The following is a 26588-nucleotide window of genomic DNA, read 5'->3' as shown; positions in this document are numbered from 1 at the left end:
GACATGGAAAGTATTATTGCTTGACCAATGTTCAGATTGCTCTCCTTGTTTAGGTGCCCCTTGGTCGAAGGATGTAAATTGGATATTTAAGGAAAATTTTCTAGTACCTTTAGCGAATAGATGGGAAGACAAATTTATTAGGACATTATTTTAAACATGGAAACAAGTATTATCTGGTTTGCTTCATAATAAACCTAACCCCAAACATTATGTTGAGTATCTCAGACAAAAGATAGTTTGGAACCCATTGTTTACAACATCAGATGGTTCAGTGTTGGGTTCTAGACAATGGCTATCGTGCGGGAAAATGACAGAAGGTCCTGCGAAAACAGTTTAGACTTGGAAAGAATTTGTATCGCATTCATTAGACGAGCAAAAAGAAATCCTACATAATATGCATGGCGGCCAAATAATGTATCAACAAATTTAGGAAGCTATGAGTAGACTTCCCATACCACCCAATGATGCTAACCATAGATGGGTTGGGGTTTTTTCAAGATTGGAAGTACTCTTCGCTATGAAGGGGTATTCAGATGATAAGACATACTGGTTGTTTGAGGTGGATGAAACAAACCAATTGTCGCAGTCGGGGGAAATGGTGATAGATTACCCTATGCTATTGAGCACAAGATAAGGATCATTGGATATGCCGATCGTAAATGGTACATCAATCCAATGATAGAAGAAATAAGGCCACATTGGAAGTTGTGGAAATGGTTGTTCCCCCCGCCGATCACATAGAGGTTTTAAAATCTTGTAAATTGTTTATACTAATGACAGGATATCTTTTTATAAGAAAATACAAAAATAAAGATAAAAAAAATGATGAATGTCTATGTATGTAGTTATGTGTGTATTTGTATGTATTTTTATATCTTACTTATAGCTTGGTTTTTAACTCTAAACCAAGTGGCAAAGGAGAGCCCAATGTATGAGAAGAAAGGCTCGTTCTATGGGTGTGCTCAATTGAGGGGTCAATAACAGGTTGTAGCATCAACCTTCAAAAAGAAGAAAATGGGGATTTTGAATGCCCCGTATAAAATACACAGTGTTGCAATAGATGAGTTTGAAGTCAATATGAAATATAAAACAATGGATGGAAATGTGAAGCTAGTGGCTACTCCCATTCCAAAAGGCAAATGGCGACAAATGAAAGAAATAGTAGTTGGTACTAGCCAATAAGACCTAAGGGGTATTGGGCACTTCTTCACAAATAAAAAGTGAGGGAGCCTCTAAGATGGTGGGGATGGATTTCTTAGCCTAGGAATAAACCTAGGGCTTGGGAAGGTTAGCGAGTGTCATGTTGAATTATTTAAGTTATAGAGCAATAATATTACATGTAACAGTCGGTAGCGGTTCGGTTTGAACCGAACCGAACCAAAATGCGAAACCGTGGCTTAACGGCCTAAGGGTTTAAATGGTTCGGTTTCAGAAGCTAGAAACCACGGTTTAATGGTTTTATTTTTTTATTTTTTAATTTAAGAAAAATAATTTTTAAATAAATAAATTTTAAAGCAATCTTTTCATTTCCAAGCTTTATTCTCACATTTTAGGAAAATCTTTAAAATTTTGAAAATTTAAAAATTTAAAAATTGAATTTTGACCTAAGTTAAAAACTGAAACCGAACCACGAAATTGCGGTTTTAATGGTTTGAATTTTTTTAACAATTCGGTTTAACGGTTCAGTTCGGTTCGGTTCAAGTTTCAAAAATTTTAAACGGTTCGGTTTCGACACTCTCAAACCGAACCAGACCATTGCTGATTGTTAATTACATGTATAGTTCGAATATAATACAAAGAGAATACACTTGACTATTGATCATATGAATATTTCAAGTCGTAAAGAGATGATTGTAGGTATTTTGTGATATAGAGACTAGACAATCATGGTGGTATGTTGGAGAAGGTAAATACCTTAGGGGGCGAGAGAATAACCTATTTATTGGTTGCATAAGATTAGGAACGAATGGGTAAGACTCGTGTCAATCGCCAAAGTAGGAGCGTTACCCCCAAACGTTGTTGTTTGTTGAATAAGACTCAAATCTAAAAGTTGGTGTGAGGTGAAAAGGGAACTCCATCCGATCCATGTATGTACCTACCCCATCCCATCCATGTCCTTGATCCCAATTCACGAAGGTTGGGAACCAAAGAAAGGGATTATGTACATATGTACATACATACATACATGATTGAACCAACATGTATGTACATACATACATATGTACATACATGTATGTATGAACAACATGTGTGTGAGTGTGTGTGTCCGTCCCAATGGAGAAAGAAGAAATATGTACATACATACATACATATAAGGTGAAGGGAAGGGTTTTGGGGGAGGAGGGGTTTTGTTTTGTTTTGTTTTCTTCTTCTTCTTCTTCTTTCTTCTTTCTTCTTTCTTCTACTACTTATTAAATAAAGTTAGATCAGAGAGGGGGGTTTTGTTGATTGTCTCTCCTACTCTCTGTTAGGGTTTCTGTCTATCTCTTCTCTGTCTCTGCGCCTGTTCTAAAGCTCTAACTCTGACGGAGCGAGCGATGGCCCATCATCTGTTTGGACGAGCTAGATCTTCCCTCAAGCTCTCCTCAGCAAGAGGTAGCTTTCTGCAAAGGGGCAGAGAATTAGGGTTACCGTCAAACTCATGGCTAGGGTTTTCTACAAGCGCAAGGCCTCTTTCCTCCATGCCAGCATATAATACATCGCCAAGTAGCTACATACCTGGGCACGCAGATGCTGCGGGCACGGCCAACTACGCAAAGAAAATCGGGTCAGGAGCAGCGGCCGGACATTTCCGTGTCTTACGGGCGGGAGGCAAAATTGGTGATCTCATTGTCTCTTCCATTGGTATTGGTACATACCTCGGCCCAGACAATGATTCTGTTGACCGAGAATACATGGAATCTCTCACTCGCAGCCTCACCCTCGGCATCAATGTCATTGATTGCGCTGCGAATTATCGCACCATGAGAAGTGAACTCCTTATTGGTCATACCCTTGCCATGGCCATCAAACAAGGTATTGTTAATAGAAATGAAGTTGTCATTTGCTCCAAGGCAGGTTTTCTCGCATTTGATTACCGAGAGAGCATAGATCCTTATACTTATATTGATGATACTTACATCAAGACAAATCTATTTACACGGGATGAGTTTGTGGGCGGTTGTCATTGCTTGTCACCTGCGTATTTGAAGAACCAAGTCGAACTTTCGAGGAGAAATATGGGTCTTGAAACAATTGATATTTACTTCATTCATAACCCTGAGACACAACTTAGCCAAGTTTCACGCTCCACCTTGCTTCCAAGGATCAAGGCAGCGATTGGCGCGATGGAAGAGTGTTGTGCAGAAGGCAAGATTGCCATGTATGGCATTGCTACATGGAATGGATTCCGTGTAAATGCAAGCAATAAGCAACATTTACCCTTAGAAGAGATACTGTCATATGCTAAAGACATAGCTGGAGAAGACCATCATTTCAAGATAGTGCAAGCACCATATAACTCAAGGTTACAACAAGCGGCGAAAGAGCCCTCACAACCTGTGAGGGGAAGAAGAATGCCTTTACTTCATGCTGCCCATCAATTAGGACTTTCGGTGATGACTTCAGCGACTTTGAATCAAGGGAATCTTTGCAAGAATCTTGATCCTGATGTCCGGAAGGTTAGCGCAGACCTCGGAGAGCAACGGACAGATGCACAAGCGGCTGCTCAATTCGTGAGAACGACCCCAGGCATAGTCACTTCGCTGATTGGTATGCGCCAAGTCATGCACGTGGAAGAGAATGCGGTTCTTATTAGGCATCCAGCCAATCCTCGCACTTCGTAGATCTAGTTAAGGACAGAAGTCTTAACATGGACAATGCATAAATCATTTAATTATTATGATGGTTTTGGATGTGTGTTAATAGAGTAGTAGTCTCTCTCTATAAACAAACTGGTTGGTTAGTTAATTAGTAATTATGATTTTTGATTTCCCTTTCCGCTGTCCCCTTAATGTGCAAATGCTATGTTCGTTTATCGTCATAAACAAAAACCAAATCTGAAGATGTAGTAAGCCTTTATTTTTCTTTGTTTTGTTACTTTAGCTCTCTTTGGAGTGGACAGGTATCAGCCTAGTCTGGCTTTATCATTAACATAGTACTACTGGCCTCTTCTTCTTCTTCTTCTTCTTCTTCTTCTCTTGTTTTGAATAACATGTGTTCTGTTTTTTTAGATTAATGAGACATATGTAATGTGTAATGTACTGTTGATGAAGAGAAAGATCCCTCTCTCTCTATTTGTTCTCTCTTGACATGAAGGGATGGATCCATGGAACCATCCAACCTTTAGTCAAATCATTTTTTATGTATTTGTCTAGTCTTTTGTGGTCACGAATGAGTAGAATTGTCTGTCCGTCAATTGCCAAACTAACCACATGCAAATTTAATGATGAAAGTGGTCGTCATTAATGGCCAACCTAATCATATACAAATTTAAAAACATGTGAGGAGTTTGTTAGTGCTGTTTCTAACATCATCCACCCATGAGATGGAATGGGATAGGGTCTTTCATTGTTATTTCTACAGGAAACCTGCCTGTAGATTGTAATGCGTACTAACTGTTAACGAAGTCATATCTGTGATAGGAATGAGGTAGATGTGCATGTATGTGGTGCCGTTTGGAGATGCGTCCTGATAATAGTTAACACAAGTTTGGGAGACAATGATATAAAAGAAGGTATTTGCGTGTAGTTTTTGTCTACTTGTCTGATGATAAAAGGGATGGGCTTTTGTGATGTGCACTCATGAATGAATTCAGGTTTGGAACAAGGTTGTGACATCAGAATAAAGTAGAAGGTTGCACCTACCTAGCATGAACCGAGATAGTCTTGAAATTACAGCTCACAAACAAATACATGTGTTGTTTGTATGCACGCATAGGGTAGGTCAAAGCTAGTGTTACCTCATGTCCTTGTGATGACCCTATAACTTATCAAATGATGTTATTCTCTTTCCTTTTTCTTAGAAACATGTGTCTTGCTAATGATGCATGGCAATAGATATATTCTGTGTCAAAAGTCAAGGAATCATAGAATTTGCTTTCTTGCTAAGACCTTTTGTGAAGCATAGACTTAAAGTACAAGGCATATTAGAAGAATCTACATGAACTTAAGAGGGGTTATTGGTTCATGCACTTCCATGGTCTTAGTCTCTAAAATGAGATTCATTTGTCACGAATGTCCAATGAAGATGGAAGTACTTGACAATCCATGAAATAGGAATCATTAAATAGGAATCATTTGCTATGTATAATTCAATCTAGAATAGCTACAAGCACTTCTAACAAATTTTTCATTCTTTGGAGCTTGGGTGTTCTTATTTTGCAAATATCGCAATCAACTCGGATGATCCAACTATTGGAGTGAGACTGACCAAATTTGCTAGACCATGTTATTCATGTAATAAGTTTGGCCATGTGAAATCAAAGGAAAGAAAATGGTAAGAGAGTTTTGCTTAGAAACACTAACATTTCCCTGTTTGGTACAAACTGCAACATATTGTCAATGTCTGAATACTTCGTTTGGTCTCAAACGCTTAGAAAAGGGTGAGCAAAGGCTCATATGTGGATATTCACAAAGAAGGATTAAATGAAGATATCAATCTTCACAAGAAAATAAGAATGGATGCAATACCAATATGGATTCTCTCTCTTTCATACCTTCAACTAGGTTGTTCTAACCTTATTAAATTGAACCAATGTTGGAAATATATTACCTCTATGAAAGCAAGTTGTTAAGTATCTAGCACTCGGCAAACTGCTTGTGAAGATCACAACACCAACAAAGACACCAAGCTCAACAAACCATGGGAAAAGGGGGATAGAACAAACCAAAGAAGGATCAATGTAGCCATATGGGCAATCTAGTTTGAAAGAGAGCCACTTACTTTGTAAAAAGGCAATAAACGCAACATTTTGGTGGCTTTTACAACTATTCTTCATTCTCGATAGATCTCTTCCTATTAGTGCATTAAGCTCCTTTTCTATCACTAATGGAGCCAAACCCTAATCTTTATCTCTTGTATGTTGTCAAACCTCTTTTGTATCAAGAAGAGTTATTATTAATAAAGTACTTTCTTTGCTTTCACCTTGTCTATCATTACGAGAGAGAGAGAGAGTGTGTAAAGCAAGAGAGAAAGAGAGAGCGATTAGTGTTAATCCTAAGCTAAGTTAGTTAGTAGCTTTGGAGTGTGTGACGTTCATTCCTGCTCGGTTTCCCACCAAGAGGGAATACATTGGTCCGAACCCAAGGCTAACGACATTGATGAAAGTGTAAAAACTCCCTTTGATCTATAGGTAAGTCTATGTCAGGTATACAGAAGCAACACACGAGTGTAGTTTATGTTCAAAAACACAAGCAAGTTGACTTCTGCGGTCAAGTTGGTTCATTTGCAATTGGCATCTCTCTATGCATGTGAAGGCACAAAATGAAGAGTACTCACAATAAAAAATTGTGAGAAATTAAAGGTAGGATGTAATGACCAAAATGGAAAATGAAAGGTTTGGTACAATAGAGCACAATGGATTTTTCATCGGACATGACATGCCAATGTAGATGGGAAATATCTAACCAAATAAACGTACCATCTTGGACGTGACTCCTTCCTAGGATGGGACGTTGCTACTATGTAGTAAAAACAAAATAATGCACACACGTATGTGCTCACCCTTCTTGGTGGAAATTTGACTAAGGCACATAAATTATCATGCCCAACTAACAAGTCTCATACTTCTTGTGAATTACCTTATATGTTGAGCATTGAATAATGTCAATCTCACGTCCCATCCTTGACTATCACGCTGTTGTGATGTGGGAAGACTATAGAAGAAATTGAGTTAGGGTTGATATATATTAAAAGTTGAATGCTAGAACAAGGGTGTGATAAGAAAAACATATGAGTTGGAGTTAAGTATAATAAAAAGGCTTACATTTCTTTGTAAGAGCTTGTGTTATGAGTGGGAAGTTAAAGGTTTGAATCTTACTTGGACCATAGGAGACTAAGCGGATAAATGAATGGAATGGTGGACATTATAATTAGCTTTTTGCTGGCATTAGGTGTTAAAGAAAAAGTATAGGATGCAAGCGGAGAAAAAAATGTGGTGCATGCTAAAGTAAAAAAGCACCCACCCTTTTTATTTGGGAGAGAGCCTCTCGAATCCTATAAAAATGTGAAAATATCTCATTGTTAAGGGGGGAAAGGAGAGATGAGGTGGAAGCACTATGGATTTCAAGAGAGAGAGCTAGGGTTGCGAATAAAGAGGGCTTGCGAGATGAACGACGACAAAAGGCCGTCATTCGTTGAGACCTCTTACCAAAACTCGAGGATATCCCTCTCAGGCTTCACTCATGATCTTGTCCTCTCTATTTACTCCTATCTTCGTCTTATGCTTGTTTTGTCTCTTATTTAGTCCATGTAATGGAGCCTAGAATTTTCTCGATGTACTTAACTTACTATTTCTTACAAAATTTAATATAATATATATTTCGCATATTTGGTAAGAAGACTTTGCCATGAGGATTGCATCAGAAGTTTCAAGGATCGTGATGGATTTTTGGGATCTCAATTCCAACCACCAAACGAGGAATTGCATCTACCCATAAATTTTCGAGGAGAAGGGTGGAACACAATTTTGGTAACACCCCTTTGACTATTGAGCCTTCAAATCCTCCCTCCGTTGAGCCTTCAACTCTGAGTTGACGGTTCGACTCTTGCCTCCTCATCTGCCTTGCTGCCTATTGTTGCCCTTCAACGTTTGTGGTCACCTGTTATCAGCCATTGCTCTCCATTACAGTCACCGCCTCCACCGCCAACTGTGAAGGTGACGTCAACTGACGTTACCTAGCACCACACTAATATTGTGAAATTCACATAGAGAGGATCCAAACTAGTCTGTCCTCATTAATTTATAGTTTATATAGAGATACCCATTTAGGTGGGTTTGGCAAAAAGGATAAGACAACTCAAGAGAAAGCTTGAAGACTTGGATTTGGCACTAGGGATCTTTGTTGTCCTTCTGACTTGTAGCTTGCTCATCTTTGTGTTCTTCTTCTTCTTCGAGGCCATCTAGGTTCGGCTCATTTTCATTTCGTATCATGAAGCCTAGACTCTTTTACCAATTCTGGGTACTGCTATCCTTGTTCTGTTGAGCTCGACGAGGTGGTAGGTAGTGTTATTTGCGCTTGTCACCACATATGGGCCAAGCCACCACTTCGCGAACATTGTATTGAGCTACGTTGATTGACGAGGTTGATGTCGTACACAATCACTCAGTTACCTTCTCTGATATTCTTGGGACGTAGTCATTGCGTCTTGTCAAATTGGCCCTTGTTCTTTGGCTTAGCTATCGTGATGTGGTGAGCCTAAAGGTGGAAAACGTAAGAAAAAGTGAAAGCAATGGGGCCACATTTTGTACATATTATGTATTTATGAGAATATAAAAATAATAATTAAGAGTCAATGGATTAGAGGTTAGAGCCTTGTATGAATTAATGGGTGTAGAGGTCAACATTGTATGAATTAATGGCAATGTACTCCTTTGTCTTTTCCAAAGAAAAATAGGAATATTTACATTTAATATGAAAGGGGGCTGATTTTGCTCTCTCAAAAAATTTTCTTCTTCAATTTTTCTTTGGGGATTTTGGCACTTCGTCTATCATTGACTTTCTTCTTCAACATCTTTCTTTCTTTCTTTTAAGGTTTTGCATTTTGGTATTTGGAGCTCGACTTGAGATTTTCGCGAGAAGGTAAATCATTTCCTTCGCTTCTTCTCTACCTCCTCTTCTTCTTATGTGGTCACTGTGGTCTCCATCATCACCAAGCTTGTTAAACATGGGTGGCTTCAAAGAAGGGATTTGGCGAACTCACACACCAATCATAGAAGGGGAGTATGAAGTGGCTGAGAACCCTACTTCAACTCTAAGGCCATTGGTCGTTGCCATTGAATGTAGGCAAGTTCTTGATGGCCACTTTACTCGCACCTTCACCGGAATTCGACCACCTCCTCAAGCCTCCTTTCCATTTTTTTAGCTTAGTATTTAACTTGTAGTCATCTTTCATTTCCTATTTTGGTTTACTATTTGCCTTGTAAAAGCCATCGAAATCATGGCATTATTTGGTAAAGTTGACCCAACATATGTAACAAAAACTCTTTGTCTACTAGTACGTTTGGGCACTAAAAACGTGGTGTTTGTTACTAATCGAGCATTACTCTATTGTGACCATGGAATCATCATTTTTCTACCTTCACGTCGTCATCTACACTCAAGTCCTTGGTAACGTTCAACTCCATTGCTACATTCGCGCCATCTACGTTCGACTCCTACGAGCCTTCGGCTCCTACGATTGTTCGACTCGAACAAGCCTTCAACTCTTCCAAGTCTTTGAGTGCCTTACATTTTGCCCCCCTAATCTGTGCATCCTCCTTGATCCAAGACCCCTGTGGTCTAGCTCAAATAACATAGGCACACATGTTTACTCGACACTGTATTCCAAATTTTAAGGTATTGAGGGTTGTAATATCATTGAAATATGTACAATGCTTTCATGTCTAATGAAAGGCATGGAATAAATGTATATATTAGAATGTTGAAAGGTATACTTACATGGAAAATGTGAATGCTTGCCTATCTAGGAATTTCTTTTTTAGTGTGAATATTCAACTTTTTTGTGCATGTCCCTATATAGTAAGTGAGGGCAACAATATTTATGATTTTTACTTACAAGTAGTTAAATTTTGTGTTTTATAAACAAAAGTATTGCGATATATAGATAGATAGATTATATTATCGTCTTCGGAGGTCATATATGATCTATGAGACCAAAAATATTACGTTTCACGTGATATGCGAGAAAGTGAGTAACGACTCTCGATGTTCAAGAACTTTACCACTGAATGTTGCAATCGAGAGTGCACATTGTGCTTGTGAGAGAAATTCATGCAAGGATTGGGCTTGGTCGAAGATGTGTGGAAAGCATGGTTGAATATGATCAAAGGTAGAGCATTGTATCAAAGTGTGATACTCTGACTCTCGAACTTATTTAGGGCAAAGTGTGCATAATCGACCACTCTCATCACTTGTGCCCGAACACCCTATCTCACATCGCAATGCATGTGAGCTAAGTCTCATGGAAGAAACGGTTCGAATAGAAGCCAACGGAATGGGTTGTTTCCCCATTCCACGAAGAGCATGGTTTTGTAGTTAGGTGCAACATGTGTAGTATAATGAGTGAAGCGTGATCCTCCATATTTTTCCCATGTCATGATACATTGGTGTTGCAAAAAGGCCTCACTTACAGAGGAATCTAGTGATGCATCATGAAGCAAATGTGTTGCATCCCATCTACCAAACCACTTTTTCATATCTTGCATCCAACCATAACACAATATTTTTCTGTTATGTGTCTTTTGGATCCTTTTACTTGCTTCCCATGCGATTGTCGGAAATCGATATGAGGGACTTTTTTGAACCTTAAGCATGTATTCAACAACCCTTTCCATGACCGTGATTTCAATGGGAAGTGATCCCATCTCAAGGAGGAGGATGTATCGCGTTTGTTTCTTAACTTGTAGAAACTTTGTAAGAAAATGTTTTTGGACATTTTCAAACTCTTTCCAAGTAGATTTTGGAATGTTACCACTCCATTCTTCAACCCCATAGAGAAGCACCGATGTCACCAAAGTGTCGAAAATGTATTACTAGAGGAGCCAAAAGCATATATTCACTTGGCACCTTGAGTTCTTCCATTTGCCTCCAAAGATGCTCATGAGGTACCATATCAAAAGCTTTTTTAAAGTCTACGTAGCAACAAGATAAACCTAAATACCTCAAAGGTGACTTTCCTCCATTAATACTCGAAGGGTTAAAAGGTGATCAGAGAGAGAGAGAGATGGAGAGAGAGAGATATTTACATCTTTTAAGAACAAAATTGGCCCATGAGACAATTGATTTGCAACAAAAATGGGGTATTTACCCTTTCATCGAAATTAAAAGAAAAAAAAAGAACTTGAGCTAAAGAGTTCTAGTAAAAAAACACGTTCTATAAGGAAATGGCTTTATACTAGGCCTAGTTTCATTTCCATCCAAGTCTCTCGAAAAGAAGCGGGGGGTCAAAGGGTTTCGATGTGGATATGGCCAGTGGTTCCAATGTAAAAGATACCCCAACCATAGCTTCTAGGCAGTGTAGTTCACATTCCCTTATTTTCTAATAATTGTGTCTACTCCATGTCGAGTTGCTTTGAATTCCTTGCCTTTCCACTTAATCAAGAGAGAGGTCGAGTGCTGTAGGTGTGTCCACATTCATCGTCTCCCCTTGTTCCTGAAAAATTACATTAGTTACATGTTGGTGAATATTAAAATGGTTATGGTTAACACTTTGCAGTTTATGTTAGGAATATGTCCCTCTAGTGGGAGGAGCCAATTGTTTGGGCCAAGAAGTGCCGACTGTCGAAGACTAGGAGGAGCAAACTGTTCGGGCCGAGTAACGATAGTTGAAGAGTCAACTGCAAGAAAGTTGACTGTGAGAGTTGACTGGGTGAGTTGACAAAAAGGAGATCCAGGTCGAAGACGCGACCGACTAATCGGGTCGACTAGATGGTCGATGATTAGGCTGACTAGTCGGACCGGCGGACCGGCGGGACAATCAACACTAGGGTCGACTGATGGCCACTTATTATTATAGATAATAATAATAGTGTTGTGTAGTAGTGGCTACATTTGTAAATAGCCCAGACAAGGTATAAATATAAATACACCTAGGGCAAGTAGTGTTAATGGTGAGTGAGGCAGAACAGTGTGTGATCCTCTGTTGTAGAGAACGATAGAGAAGAGTGAGAACGTTAGGAGAGACTGTGTGAGCGGCGCCATAACCGTGTTCTGTAAGAGCCTTGCATGGCTGATACACTCAGATTAGAGAGTGTTGTACTCTAATCCCGTCCTTGTATATCCACTATATATATATAGTGAAGCTCCGTTCTCCATGGTTTTCTCCACGTAAAATCAGTGCACATTGTCTTCAGTGTTTCCAAACTGTGTATTTCAACGCATTCCTTTATTGTAGATTGACGATTTGTTTCTCAACAAACTAGTATCTGAGCTTGAGGTGCAAGCATAGAAGGAGGTGTGAGCGGCTTCCCAGGAATGATAGTTCTAAACTCTCAGAACAATACAGACTGGAAGATAAAGATGGAGGAACTTCTCATAGTCAAAGACTTGCACGAGCCGATCGATAGAGTAGAAATACCCACGGGGGTATTAGAGTCGGAATGGAAACGTCTCAACAGAAAGGCGGTGACCACCATCTGATAGTGCATCGATGTAAGTGTCCTTCAGCATGTGGCGAACGACACGAATGCCCACGAGATGTGGTAGAAGCTGTCAGGTCTATATGAGAGGAAGAACGTCCTCAATAAAACCTTACTGATGAGAAAGATCGTATGGTTGAAATACAAAAATGGTGAGAGCATCGTTGAACACATCAACACATTCATGGGGTATGTAAATCAACTTGCTGAAACCAAGTTTCCCCTCGATGATGCCATGCAAGCCATCTTGCTGATGTGCACACTGTCGGATAGCTGGGAGAACCTGTTGGTTACTCTCAGCACCTCCTATCAAGAAGAGAACTTGTCTTTACAAGAGGTGAAGACAAGCATCCTGAATGCAGAATCGAGAAGGAAGGGCAAGGGTGTTCTAGTCTAGTCAGAGTCAAATTTGACTCAACACATCAGCAGAGGGAGGAACCGGCAATGAAGTCCACCTAGGAGAGAAAAGTCTCAAGCCAGGTCGAAGTCCAGAGGTAAGCTGGTGTGCTTCTATTGTGGAAAACCTGGACACTTCCAGAAGGACTACCGACACATGAGGAAGGACAAAAGTGTCGGTAATGGTGTCGAACCCAGGAAGATTCCTGATGAAAAGGGCACTTCAGCCATTGCTACAAGCAATGAAGAAAAGTTGTTCATTTGCGAACAAACAAGTGCAAACCTTGCGAGCGAAGAATGCACTTGGGTGATCGAGTCCGGGGCATCCTTCCACATAACTCCGTCGAGAGAGTATTTCTCGTCTTACATAGCCGGTGACCATGGTTATGTAAAGATGGGTGAAAGTGGGGAGTGTAGAGTATAGCCGGAATCAGAAGTGTCTGCTTGACGATGCCAACGAGGTGTTGGCTAACTCTGAAGGATGTTAGACACGTCCCTGATATGAGATTGAATCTGATATCGACAAGAAAACTGGACGACGAAGGCTACAATGGTAGTTTTCGGAATGGCAAGTGGAAGTTTAGCCGAGGAAATCTTATAGTGGCCCGAGCACAGAAGGAAGGCACATTGTATATGATGCAAGCCCGACTGCGCAACTCGGAAGTGAATGTGGTAGCCGACTCGGGAGGAAAAATATGGCATAAGAGGCTAGGCCACATGAGTGAGAAGGGACTGCATCTATTGGCCGACCAAAGGCTTCTACTAGAGGTAAAGGGAGTGCACCTGGAGAAGTGTGTCGACTGCTTAGTCAGAAAGCAGAACAGAGCAACATTCCACTCCATACCACCACGGAGAAGAGAAGTGCCATTGGAACTAGTACACACGGATGTGTGTTATGTAGATGCTCCGTCACACCGAGGCGGACAATAGTTTGTGACCTTTATCGATGACTACAGTCGGAAGTTGTGGGCTTTCGTATTAAAGTCAAAAGATCTAGTACTGTCGTTCTTCAAGGAGTTCCAAGCAAGCGCCGAATGGGAGTCGGGTCAGAAGTTGAAGGCTGTCCGAACCAACAATGGTGGCGAATATAAAGGGCAGTTTGAGGAATACTACAAAGCCCAGGGTATTCGAATCGAATACACCATACCAAAGACCCTTGAGTTGAATGGGCTTGTAGAGAGGATTAATCGAATAATCATGGAGAGAGTAAGGAGCATGCTCTCTCATGCTAAATTGCTGAAATCCTATTGGGCTGAGGCGATGTATACAGTTGTTTACCTGATCAACAGGTCTCCCTCATTGCCATTGAAGGGTGATGTCCCACAGAGGGTGTGGATAGGAAAGAAAATCTCCTACCGACAGCTGAGGGTGTTCAGATGTTTATCATATATGAATGTGGCTAAGGATCAGAGGTCGAAGCTCGACAACAAGTCGAAACCATGCATATTCATGGGATACTCGGAAGATGAGTTTGGCTATAGGCTATGGAACCTAGTCGACGAGAAGGTTGTGAGGATTCCAGCCATAGTCTTCTTGGAAGACAATACCATACAGGACTGGAAGCAACAGAAGCCGGAATCGACTAATTAGTCAACCTCCACTACTATCGACTTGAGGCCAAGTGAACCGACACAGTCGGTTGCTCGGAGACAGCCAGTCGACACAACCGATTCCGAGTTGGTCGACTCGGAGAGACCAACCGACTATGAGTCTGAGTCGGTAGAGCTCTTAAGGTCGACCGAGGAATATGAGTTGGAGTCTTCCAACCTTGAAAAGCAGATCGACATATATGAACTCAAGCAAAGAGGAGAGTCGGGAGAGACATCCGAACGAGAGCCAACAACGAGTGGAAGGAGATACCCACTCAGAGAAAGGAGCACACCACAACATATGCTAGTCAATACATCCTCTTGACTGGTGAAGGTGAGCCAAAGGGCTATGATGAAACTATTGTTGACGAGCACAGAGGGAAATGGCTGAACGTGATGCAAGATGAGATGGACTCCTTGCACGAAAACTACACCTACGACCTGGTAGAATTATCGAGAGGTAAGAGAGCACTCAAGAACAAATGGGTCTACAAGGTGAAGACTCGAGAAGTTGACAGTGCGCCTAGGCCTAGGTATAAAGCCCGCATTGTGGTGAAGGGTTTCCAACAGAAAAAGGGCGTCGGATTTGACGAAATATTCGCTCCAATCGTGAAGATGACATCCATTAGAACTGTTCTGAGCATAACTACTAGCATGGATCTGGAGATCGAACAGTTGGATGTCAAGACGGTGTCATGTGAATCTTCACACACTATGTAAAAAAATAATAATGAAATAATTATTTTAGATTAGATTAGTGACTTGTTATAGAAATATGGATGTACTCAAGAGCTTCAAAACGCATTTTACTACATATAAAATGGACAACTACATATCATGTTAGGTGGACATGAAGTTTGAGAAGATAAGGAAAATAGAATTTTGAAGTACCCCACATAGATAGGAAACTTTAGGAGCCATCTATATAAGCAGATTGAGAACCATCATTTCTCATATATGTGTTAAGAGCACAAAAGAAATAGTTGGGCTTGGGCCACTTTTGTCTAGAAGGACAGATGTGGCTAAGTCGCTAGATGTGGCTAAGTTGTTCGAACCGGCCAGTGATGGAACTCAAACTGGCCGGTGAAGGAACTCAAACTGGTCAGTGATAGTACCAAAAATCGAATGGAGCCGGCAATTGGATGGAACCGGTGTACAACCGGTGACCGAGCAAAGCCAGCAACCGGAAACTGGACAGAGCCGGTGACCGGACGAATCCGGCAACCAGCGATCGGGCGGATCCGGCAACCGGTGACCGGATGGATTCGGCAACCAGAGACCAGGCGGAGCCGGCGACCGACAACCGGATGGAGCCGACAACCAGATGGAACTGGAGATTGAACCGGAACCGAACTGGATGGATCAAAGCATGGGCTAAAATTTACGGATTATAGGATCATGTGACTAAACTAAAGTAAAGTAAAATAAAGTAAAGGTCATGTGGAAGGAATGCAACTAAAGGTGGAGGCCATGCATAAAGTAAAGGTCATGTGGAAGGCATGCAACTAAAAATGGAGGCCATGCAACTAAAAGGGGACGCATGCAAAGGATCATGGGAGGCTATGATCATCGGAGAACTCCATAATATTCCAATTTTTTTCTCCATCTTTTTTTTTTTTTTTTTCCTTCTCGGTTCCCTTATCTTACGAAGCCATATCTCTCATAAACCCTAATTTCCTATTGAACTCAAAAACCCTAATGTCTTATGGAAGCTAGAAAACCCTAATTTTCTCAACGAAGAGATCACTCATAAACCATAATCTCTTATGGAAGCCAGAAAAAACCTAATTTTCCTATTGAATCCGTATCTTAGTTTCTTCTAATCTATTACTCTAGTAATCTCCATAAGCTAAAACTTTTGTAATCCCAATCTTGGGATTGATTGTAATATTTCTTTCCCTTTATAAATGAAATTTGTGGATCTTTCTCATTTTGCATTAATTCTTTAATATAAACATACAAATCTGATATCCTTCGGTCGGAGACCCCGGGGTCCTACCCCAAGTTCACGTGTCGTCGTCGTATTTTCACGACATCTTTGGTGAACCCGACGTGAAGTGAGGTGGCAAGAGGATATCAAGTGCGACGATGGCTTCGACAAGTGGAACTCAAGGAGAGGAATTAACGAAAGGCATAGTGTCCGTTGTGGAATACATGCTGAAGGCGAGGGATTGAGAGGCTTTAATCGACAAAGTTGTTGATCAAACGGTGGAGATATCTGGACGATTTGGTGGCAAGAATATCATGAATTTCCTTGCCACCAATCAGAATGAGATGCAACAGAGGGATGTCCATGATTTGAAACAAATTTCTAGTTTCAAGCATGTGGTGGAACCAGGAATCCGCGAGCGTGTCATAGAGATCGAAAACGCGCATGCAACTTGGGCGGAGTTCGAGAAGGCACTTCTTGCTAAATACATGCTTGAAGACGCATCACAGATGACTCGACATACACTAATGATTTGGATCGAGAAGAAAGGAAAGAATCTGTGTGCATCGGGAGTATATGCGGAATTCGACCAGAAGTACAACCGACTTCTGAGTGCTGATCAACGAGTTCTCGATGGAGATAAAGTCTTGCTATTCCTGAAGGTGGTGGATACAAAAGACCAAAGAGAATTGGGTGGTTTTTTGGAGGACGAAACGTAACCAAATGGCTTGGTAGCGGACTGGACGACGGTGAAAAAGGCTTGTAGCCGTCTTGATAAGTGTTGACAATGGCAAGCCGTGGAGAATCTACATGTTAATCCTAGGGCCGGACAACAGCCTAACACAGGGTGTCCACTTAAGACACTTCACCAAAGGGTGTTGTGGCAAGATGACTTACGACACAACGCTTAATTAGGCCTTAATTGGTTATTTAGCAATACATCATTAACACGCGTAAGATATAACAATGAGTACAGAACGGTAATCAATACTGAAAGGTTAAGGAAAATAAGTTCTATTAATTATCTGCTGTCAATTACATTGTAACCGAGCCTTTATATAGGTCTTCGGTGCGAAGTACAAAACGGTGCCAACCGGCACCTATTTGGAATCGGTTCGGATCCGGATTGGCATACCGATTCCGGTCCGTCCGTCCATATTAATAAAATAATTACAACAGTTCCCGAATAAACTATTCCTTTCACACTTTGGTCTGGACATCCTGAAGCCTTCTTTGCCGGCCGGGTAACACATGGCACGCCCATGGGATAGTACCTTGTACGTCGAACCCATTATCTGGCCTTGCTACTCTTTGTCCAAAATGTCTAGAATGCTTTGCTCCAGAATTTCCAATGGCTCGTCAGGAATCTGTTGTTGTTGTTGTGGCTGATGTTCCGTTTGTGGCTGCTGCAGTGGCTGCTCCGTTTATGCCTTCTCCATTTGGGGCTGCTGCTCCGTTTGTCGCTTTAGCACCGGCGTTTCCTTCGTTGTTTCCTCCGTCGGAGTTGTCGTTGGCTGACTGACCTCGGCTTGGTCCCCGTCTGGTCCTTGTACCGGAGATGGTTCCTCATCACTGAGGTTAACCGTTGCCGCCTACCTTGCTTTTTCTTCCCGAAGACGGGACCCCTCATAGCTCTCAAACTGGATTTGAGCCTCCAACCGATCGTCGTCTAGTTGAGCTATGAGCTACCGGACCTGCACCAATTGTTCATCCGCAAGGGCTGTGAAATCTTCGGCCAACTCATCCCTTATGGCGGTGAAGTCCTCCGATGTCAGCGTATAACAGTCGTCACCTTCTTTCCGCCGGTTTTCCACATCCGCCCTGAGCAATTGGAGTCCATTTCCGTATTCTGCGCCCATTTCGTCCACCATTGCACAGAGCTTTCATCAATCACGCGTTTGGTCTTGGTGAGCCATGCTCGGAGGATGCACTGGATCCGTTCGGTTCCCATCCGTGATTTGTTCTCCGCGGCTTGTCGCTCCTCTTTCAATTGCTTGATGATTTTGACCATGTCCGCCTCCTGCTCCCTATAATGCGACAATTGACTTTGATAGGTTGTTTGCAACCTCTGTAACACCATTGTCGCTCTTTCCTTTTCTTCATGTTCTGCTTGTGGAACTCCATCCGGTACGTTGCCGCTTCCTCCAATAGCTTTGAATTCTTCGCTCGTTCATCGGTGAGTGCCGTTGTGGCCCTATCAATTTCTTGCCGGAGCTCGGCCAGCCTTTCCTACTGTTGCTTATACTCCGCCTCCAGCTGCTTGTAGTGCCGGTGCAGATGATCAAAATCATTTGTCTTCTGCTTCAGCCTTTGGTTGATCTGCCGGCACGCGCGGTCCTCCCGGTCCTTCTGTTGACGGAGTTCTTCCTTCAGCCTTTCGATTTCCGTCTCTGCCATCCGTCGCAGCTTGTCTTTCTCCTGCAACAATTTCTCTTTTTCCTCCTTTAGCCGGTCGTAAGCTTGATGTCCTTTACGCAGGTTTTCCTCTGCCCGGTGGAGGTTCTCAGTAGTCTTCTTGAATTCTTCTTCGGCCGCCTTCTTCAAGTCGCGTTCGCGGTTCCGTAATGCTTCTTGTGCGGCAAGTTCGTCCCTTCAGTTGGCAAGCTCGTGGGCTTGCGCTGCATCTTTCTCTGGAATAGTTTCTGTCTCTGGGGTCTTATTCGTATGTACATCCACCGGAGTCACCAGTGCTTGGATCTATGTGGCGTTTAAGGCCATTTTGGCCATGTCTTCTGTGACCCGATCCAACTCTTGTTCGAGGCACCGGATCCTTGACCGGGCCGTCTCTAGTTCATTGGTTGTGACTAGCAACCATTCTGTTTGCGCTCTTTCTTCCGCCTCTATGTATCCGACTACTCCGGCAATTTGTTCCCCTATCCACCGGAGCCATTGGCTGCCGGTGCCCTGTTGTTGCGTCTGCACGGTGGGTTGGCTGATGATGTGTTCACATGCCGGTGGCTGGTCCCGCCTTTCTACGTCGAGCGGCAATTCTGGGTCTACCTGCTGCCCACTTTGCCGTTCAGGTTCCGGTTGTGTTTCGGCTGGCCGCACTTGTTCTGCTTGTTCTTGGCCGGCTGAGGAGGTTGGCATTTGTATAACTGGCTCTTGAGTTACGGGGCTTGCCGGTGCTCTCTGTTGTGCAGGGACTTCTGTGATCGGTTCCGGTGCCTCCCTTGGCGTGGGAGTCTCAGTGTGGGTTGCGGGCGTTCCATCCTTTTGTGGGTCCGAACGCTTCCCGGCTGATTCTGCGGTCCTCTTCATCGGCCGCCACTGGAGGTGCTCCATAGGCTCTTCCTCCATTTCCTCCTCCCGAGTCTCGACATTCATTTTAGCCGCCAAGGTGTCCGTTTCCTGCTACACCGGTCGGTGGAGTGGGCTCTTCAGTGGCCGTGCCGATGTCTCCTCGTGCGTGTCCATCGGTCGCTTCCGGCTGGCGCGCTCCTTTGCCGCCTTCTCTGCATCGGCCGTCTTCCCCTTAGTGGCCTTGGAGGCCAACAACTGTTGCTGTTTTGAAACAGCTCTCGGGGTGCTGTCGGGTACTCTTCCCCGTTTCTTGGTCTGGACGGGCTCGATAGGTGGCGCCAATAGGGTGAGCCATTGCGTCACCGCATACCATATTTTCCGGCCTTCTTTGCCTTCCTTACCTCTTACAGTATCAATGGCCGCGCACAATCCGTCGACGATCAGCACCGGCCAATCCACCTTGACCCCTTCGTACGTTGCGATAATCAAGCCTACTCGGTTCTGAGGCATAACGGGGGTTCGAGGGTATACGTGGCTGAACTCATGGAGTACACGGGCAATTTCGCGGAATAACATATCTTCGCCGCCCTGTGTCCTGTAGCCCTTGTTGGCGAGAGAATACTCACCGAAATATTTGATGAGCTGCTCGGAGGTAGGATTGTCGATCGTGTAGAGGCCCCCCTCCGGAAGGCCTGTTAACGCACAGATCGCCTCCTCCGTGATCAACTCTGTGTCGATTTCTTTGATAATCGTTTCGGCCTCCTTGTGTGGCGCCGCCTCCATGATTGTCAAGAAACCCTCCAGTCCGTGTTGCCGTAGCCATTTCTTGGCGGCTTCAGAGAGTGTTTGGCAGTCCATCTCTGCGTCGAAGTCGGAGAGCGTTGGGGAGGTTTGATGGTGGTGAGAGTGTGAGAGAGAAAGTTCTGAGTGAGGGGGTTCTCTGTGCGCGAGCTCTCTTCGATTGATCTTCACACGTCTGTCTGCGTTTGTTCTCCTTGGTTCGCGAAAGAAGAAGGTCTCGATGGGTGGGGGTTTTTCTCTCTGCATCTTGGCGCCTTTTTCGAGCCTACTCGTGTGTAGGTTGTGTACTATAATAGCATTATGTGCCATGTGGCGTTGTTTTAATGCCCTATTCATAGCCTCCTCGTACCTTTTTGAAGTGCCTCTTTACTCCTCGTTTGCATGGCCGTTCCCACCACTCCTTTCCATGATTTCTTTGATTCGATTTTTTTTTTTTGAAATTACTTGTGCAGTTAATTTTTCTCCAGTCCTGTTGGACCCTTACCCGAAACGCGCACCTTGCCGGCCTCTTGATGGTTTGCTGTCGTCTTGCTCTCCCCGGTTGCTCGCTCGTGCTCCTCCTTACCGGCTTGGTGGTAGCCGATTTCCTCACAGGTTGCCATCTTGGTTGGCCTGCCGGTGTCCAATTTGGTGTCGGCCCTTCGTTCAAATGGGTTCTTGGGCATCGGTCCTTTGTATGGCTTTAGTATAAATCCGTTGACCCATTTACCCAACACCTCGCCGGCAAGTGTCCCTAACTGGTAAGACCCATTGAACTCGTGTGTGATCCAGTACGGTCCAGTCCATCTAAACCGTTGTCGTGCCTTGCGGCTCCGGATCGTTGCGTGAGTCGGGTGGGAACTGCTGGGGTTTTGGACTAGGAGGAAAGAAAATTCTAAGGCAATTAAGAATATGAAATATATTGTAAGAAAGAAAGATATGAAAAACTTGTGAATCCCACGAGTATATTGTATTAGTGAGTACTCAAATTAAGAGAGGAAAATAGTTAGCAAACTCGTGGATCCCACGATTATATTATATTAATCAACCCTTGTAAAAATAATCAACAACTCTATACATCTTTCTCTCTTCCTTATATAGTGTTGGAAGAGTCTAAGTTTATCACATGCAAGCATCATGCTTTTCCTATCTTTAGTTTTCATGCACACTGCATGTGCATGATTAGCTTTCTATCTCATCTTTTCTTTTAACTCGAGTGTTTATGCATAAATAACTTTTTGTACCATGCATGTCTAGAAATTTTACATGGGATAAAGTTTAGTATAACTTTAAAATTCATAATATGCTAGTATAATGATAAGGCTTAACATTATTAACATGGAGGTGCAAGGTTCGAATCTTGCCCTATGCATGTAATATATATATATATATATATATTTACTTTCTTCTATTTACAAATATGTCTCTTCATCCGGTGAGAGACTCTCACCGGCCTTCTTCATCCGGCTCTTTCCGGTTCTGCTTCATCCGGTGCTTGCTAGTTTTCTTTGTCCGGTTCTTACCGGGACCTCCTTACCGATCTCTTCGTCCGTTTCTCACCGACTCTCACCAGCCTTCTTCATCCGGCTCTTGCCAGGTCTCCTTACCGGTTTCGGTCCTTACCGGTTCCTTCTTTTGGTTCTCACCGGGTACTCCATGTCCTATCCGGAGAGACCAAAAATGTAATTTTTTACGTAGTGTGCGAATTACACTACGACACTCGCCCCCTCCTAACCCGCACATCCTCCGGTATGTGCCGAAGTCCCCGATGCTTGCTATTCACCTTCATCCGAAGCTTCCTCTGATTCTCTCCTTAAGTCGACTATGAGTTCTAATCCACTTTCTTTGCTTTCCGCATCACCGCGATCTTTCTGGTTGGTCTTCTCTAGGATCACATAGGGTTCTTCATCAATCCGCTTCTTGAAAATCTTCACCCATTTCCCGGCTATAGGCACTCGTAGCATTGTTCCATCCAACTCACATAGTCGGTAAGTTCCGTTGTCGAAAACTTTCCGAACCTCGTATGGCCCAAACCACCTTTTCGCGAACTTCCGCATCGTTGTATGTTGATGATCCAAACTACTATCGTAGACAATCACCCAATCTCCTTCTTCAATCTTCCGCGGTTGTAGTCGGTGCTTTGTGTCGAACCGGCTTTTATTCCGGAATCGCGCTTCTTGTTGTCGGCGTATTGCTTCCGCTATGTCTTCCGGTCTTCCCTCCAGTTGTCGTATCCGGACCGCTTGTATTTCTTCCTGACTCATCTCTTCCTTCCATGGTAGCATTGTCCATGTTGCGATTGCGGTTTCCATCGGCATTACCGGTGCTTGTCTGGTCATGAGTTCTGCCGGCATGTAACCGGTTACGGAGCTATGCGTCGTCCGATCCGCCCATAGTGCATACGGAAGCATTTGCGGCCAATCCTTCACCCTTCCGTCGCATGCTTTGGCAAGTGCTTTGACGATCGGACTATGTCCTCGCTCGACCTTCCCGTTGGCTTCCGGATTGTATGCTGTTGTTAGTGTTAACCGAACTCCCTGTTTGGCGAAGAATCTCCTAGCTTTATCAGAGTCAAGTTCTCCCCGATCCGCAATCACTTGTCCTATGCACCCGTACCTGCAAAACACTTCTTCCAAAAGAAATTGACATACCGCAGAACACGTTTTTCTTTGTAGCGTCTGACCTTCTACTTGATTTGTGAGATCTTCCCGAGCTAGCACCAAGTACTTCTTTTGTCCGATCCTGGTTGGCATGGCTACAATGTCGACCATCCATTTAAAGTTGATTGTCAGTGAGAATGTCGGATGTAACTCATCTCGGTGTCGAACTCCGGAGTAGATTTGACACTTCTCGCAGCTTTCCGTGAACTCCGCGACATCTTTGTACATATTCTTCCACCAATATCTTTGCTTGATCTTCCCAAATGTTGCCCATGTTCCCCGATGTCCAGCCCAATCAGATTCGTGAAATTCGGACATTATCCGGTTTCGTTGCTCTTTTGTCCTGACTACTCGAAGTGGTATGGCATCCGGTCTTTTTGGCTCCCTCCATAGTAATCTGTTTTTCAAGAAGAACTTTCGAACTTGCCGCTTCTTACTTTGGATCTCGGCTCTCTTCTCTTTATTTTCCTCGATTCCTCGATTTCTTGTAGCACTTTCCCGATCAGCAAGCTTTCTCCCTCGTATTCTTCTTCCCGGAATTCGCGGATTACGTTCACCCGGCATATGTGCTCCAAAGCAAAGTATTCTTCGGAAACTTCTTCATTATCGGATTCGGTTATGTCATCTCCGAACCGCGCCCTTGATAGCATATCCGCTACAACATTGTCTTTTCCAGAGATGTGTCTTACCTCCGGATTAAGTGACTTAACATATGTAATCCATCTTAGCATAGCCACATCCGGTATCATGCAACACCGCATCATCCCGAGTATCGGAAGACAATCCGTTTTTATCACTACTTAGGCTCCGATCAAATAATCTCGATCCGATTTGATTGCCGACATGACTCCCCATAATTCTCTTTTAACTTGTGCATATCCGCGTTGCCTTTCGTTGAGAACCTTAGCTCCGAATCGGATCGGATATCGTGAACCTTCCGGATCGGCTTGATTGATGACCCATCCGATTCTGGTTGGACTTGTGTCAACTGTTACTATGATCGGTTGGTCATAGTTCGGCTTCTTTAGTGCTTCTGTCCTCCGTAGTGATTTCTTGAGCTTCTTCACGGCTTTGCTATGCTCCGGTTTCCATTCAAACTTCTTACCCTTCCGCAACAAGTGATAGAGTGGGTCCACTATATGTGCATAGTGCGGAATCCATATGTGGTAGAATGCACATGCTCCAAGAAACCTTCAAACTTCGGATTGTGACTCGCATACTTCTTTCATAGCTTGAATCGCATCGATCTTGGTTGGTGACGGTCTTCGGCCGTAGGGCCCACATAGATGTCCGATTACCAATATTTCTTCTTGTCCGAATGCCGATTTCTCTCTGGAAAGTGTTAGATGCACATCTTCTAACTTCCGTAACACTTTCTCACAATCATGGATATGGTTGACTACAAACCTTCGGCATCCCCGTTCATCCACAACTTCATCTTTTTCTTCCAACGCGCACCCTTTCATCGGAATGTCATCTAGGAACGGCATTGTTATCTCCGATATGCAATCCTGGAGCACCTTGTTCATTGCATTCATCATATGTGCGACTGAGTTCGTCGCGCCTTGTGGTAGCGTACACATCCGGACTAATCCTATCGGTGTCCGCATGGTAGTGATGTCTCGGCTCTTCATAGCTAGTTGGAATTGGTCATATCCGGAGTATAGGTCTGCGATGGAGTATATCACGCGACCGGCAAATGCTTCCGCAAATTCGTCCACTACCAGACTGACTCCGGAGTTCCGGATTGTGACCTTGTTTACCGATTGCAAATCTTGAATAAATCGGAGTGACCCATTCTTCTTCGGAACCGTAAACCATTGATTTGAGTATGGAGCATTTGATGGCTCTAGAATCCCCATCGCCATCTTCTCCTTGAGCAAGTCGATGATTTTCGGAATATGCGCCCGTGGCACCGGAATCGGCTTCAGGTTCCCCGGCACATGGTCAATCGTAAAGATCACCATCGGCTCCACTATCTTCGGGTCAACGCATCCTATTTCTTTCGATGTAAATGCAAATGCTCTCCAATGTCGCTCTAGCATCCCACGGAATCGTTCTTATTCATTCTTTAATAGGAACCCACCTCCGCCGATCCGAAGTTTCTTCCGGGTCTCATCCGTGAAGGCTTGTCCGATATCCATGGACTTCCGAAGTGTCGGATCCCCCGAGACTTCTTTCCTCTTTTGTTTGCTATATGCGGGTAACGGTCCCGCGGCCAGTTTCACTTTCTTCTCCACGGTCTTGTATTTCGTACTTACCATTGCTTCTTTTTTGCGGAGCGCATCCGGCCCCATTTTCACAATGATCTCGTACATCTTGACCGACTCCACCGGAATTACCCGGTTTCCCTGGTTTGTATCTTCCGCGAGCTCTTCAAGCCGTTGTAGTGTGCTCCCATAGAACACCTCTTCGACTATTCCCACGATTTCTTCGTCTTCTTTTATTATTGATGCCGACCGTAACTTATCCTCCACTTTTCGGTATTCTTTCTTCATTCCTCCGGTTACGGCCGTGTACATGGATGCCCAATCCGGACCGATTTGTACTTGTTTTGCACCGAGAGGTTTCGTCCTGTGTGGGGTATCAAGGCTTCTCGGACTATCACTTCCCCACTCCACAACAATCCGCTCTAAAAATCCATTCTTGTTTGGGACAAGAGCTCTCTCTTGTTCCTTTCATGATTTGCTAGCACCGTTAGGAATTGGACGGATTTCCCTCCGTTTTGGCTCCGAATTCGTGCAAAAGCCGCACCGCTATCGAGCACCTTTGTCTCCATCCGTGATGCCATGATAAAAGGTTGCCCGAGGATCACGGAGTGTGAGACCTCATCTTGTACGAAGAAATTTTGGTTGATCTCTACATCCCCGATCTTCACCGTCACATTCGGACAAGCCGCAAATAGATCTTCCGTTGCTTTAGTGGCCGCCCGGATCTTCCACCCATGATTCGTGTTAATAGGCCACTTACCCTTCCGGTAGAATTCCTTGAACATCAAGTTGATCTCCGATCAGTGATCAATCAATGCTAGCACGGGTTCTTTGATGTTACCGATTCGGACCGGAGTCTCCGTAGTTGCGCGTGCCCAGTGTGGCTTTGTGTAGTGAGAATTCGGTATTTCGTCCTCCAATTCGGTGTCATTCATTAGAACGGTATTTGCATTCACCCTTGGAGCGTTCTCCTCCATAGTTTTCCTTTTTCTCTTCACGAGATCCACAAGAAGATCGTGGAACTCCTTCTTCGCTATTTCGAGTAATTCTCGAAGCGAAAAATCTACCCGGGTATCAAGGATTCTCTCCTCGAACAGCTTTTTCAAGTCCGTTTGTTGTTCGATGTCCGAGGCGAGCTTGAATGCCGGAATCATCTTTTCTTTTCCCTTACCTCCGGAGTTCTAGCTTTCCGGTGTCTTCGATGGACCGGCCGCCTCATCCGTGCGCCGTCGCTTCTCATCTACATACACTTCATGCAATTGGCATAAAGCAAACACGCTATTCTTGTCGATGGGGCACTCCCATCCCGTAGCTTCGCGGATGCCTTCCGCAGTGCTTTGGATCTCGTTAGAGTCGGTTTTCTCAGTGTTTTCTAGCACTTTCGGCCAAAAAGACACCTTTGCTCCCGATCACTTCCTGACATGTATTCCCACGGTTGTCGCG

At 43.6% G+C, this 26588-nt stretch overlaps 1 protein-coding gene across 1 annotated transcript; it reads left to right on the top strand.

The window, feature by feature from the left end:
* The first annotated feature begins 2436 nt into the window (after window positions 1-2436).
* On the top strand, window positions 2437-3978 carry LOC147869108 (uncharacterized). The gene has a single exon (XM_087326533.1). It carries the CDS (start codon window positions 2538-2540, stop codon window positions 3822-3824), a length of 1287 nt encoding a protein of 428 aa, XP_087182659.1. The 5' UTR covers window positions 2437-2537; the 3' UTR covers window positions 3825-3978.
* Window positions 3979-26588: the final 22610 nt, after the last annotated feature.

Source organism: Azolla caroliniana, unplaced genomic scaffold, assembly GCF_043228905.1.
Source record: "Azolla caroliniana isolate FFs.n. ecotype wild unplaced genomic scaffold, voAzoCaro1.0.p SCAF_1, whole genome shotgun sequence".
NCBI lineage: Eukaryota > Viridiplantae > Streptophyta > Polypodiopsida > Salviniales > Salviniaceae > Azolla > Azolla caroliniana.
The sequence above is the reverse complement of the archived record's forward strand: the minus strand, read 5'-3'. Positions and strand labels throughout refer to the sequence as shown.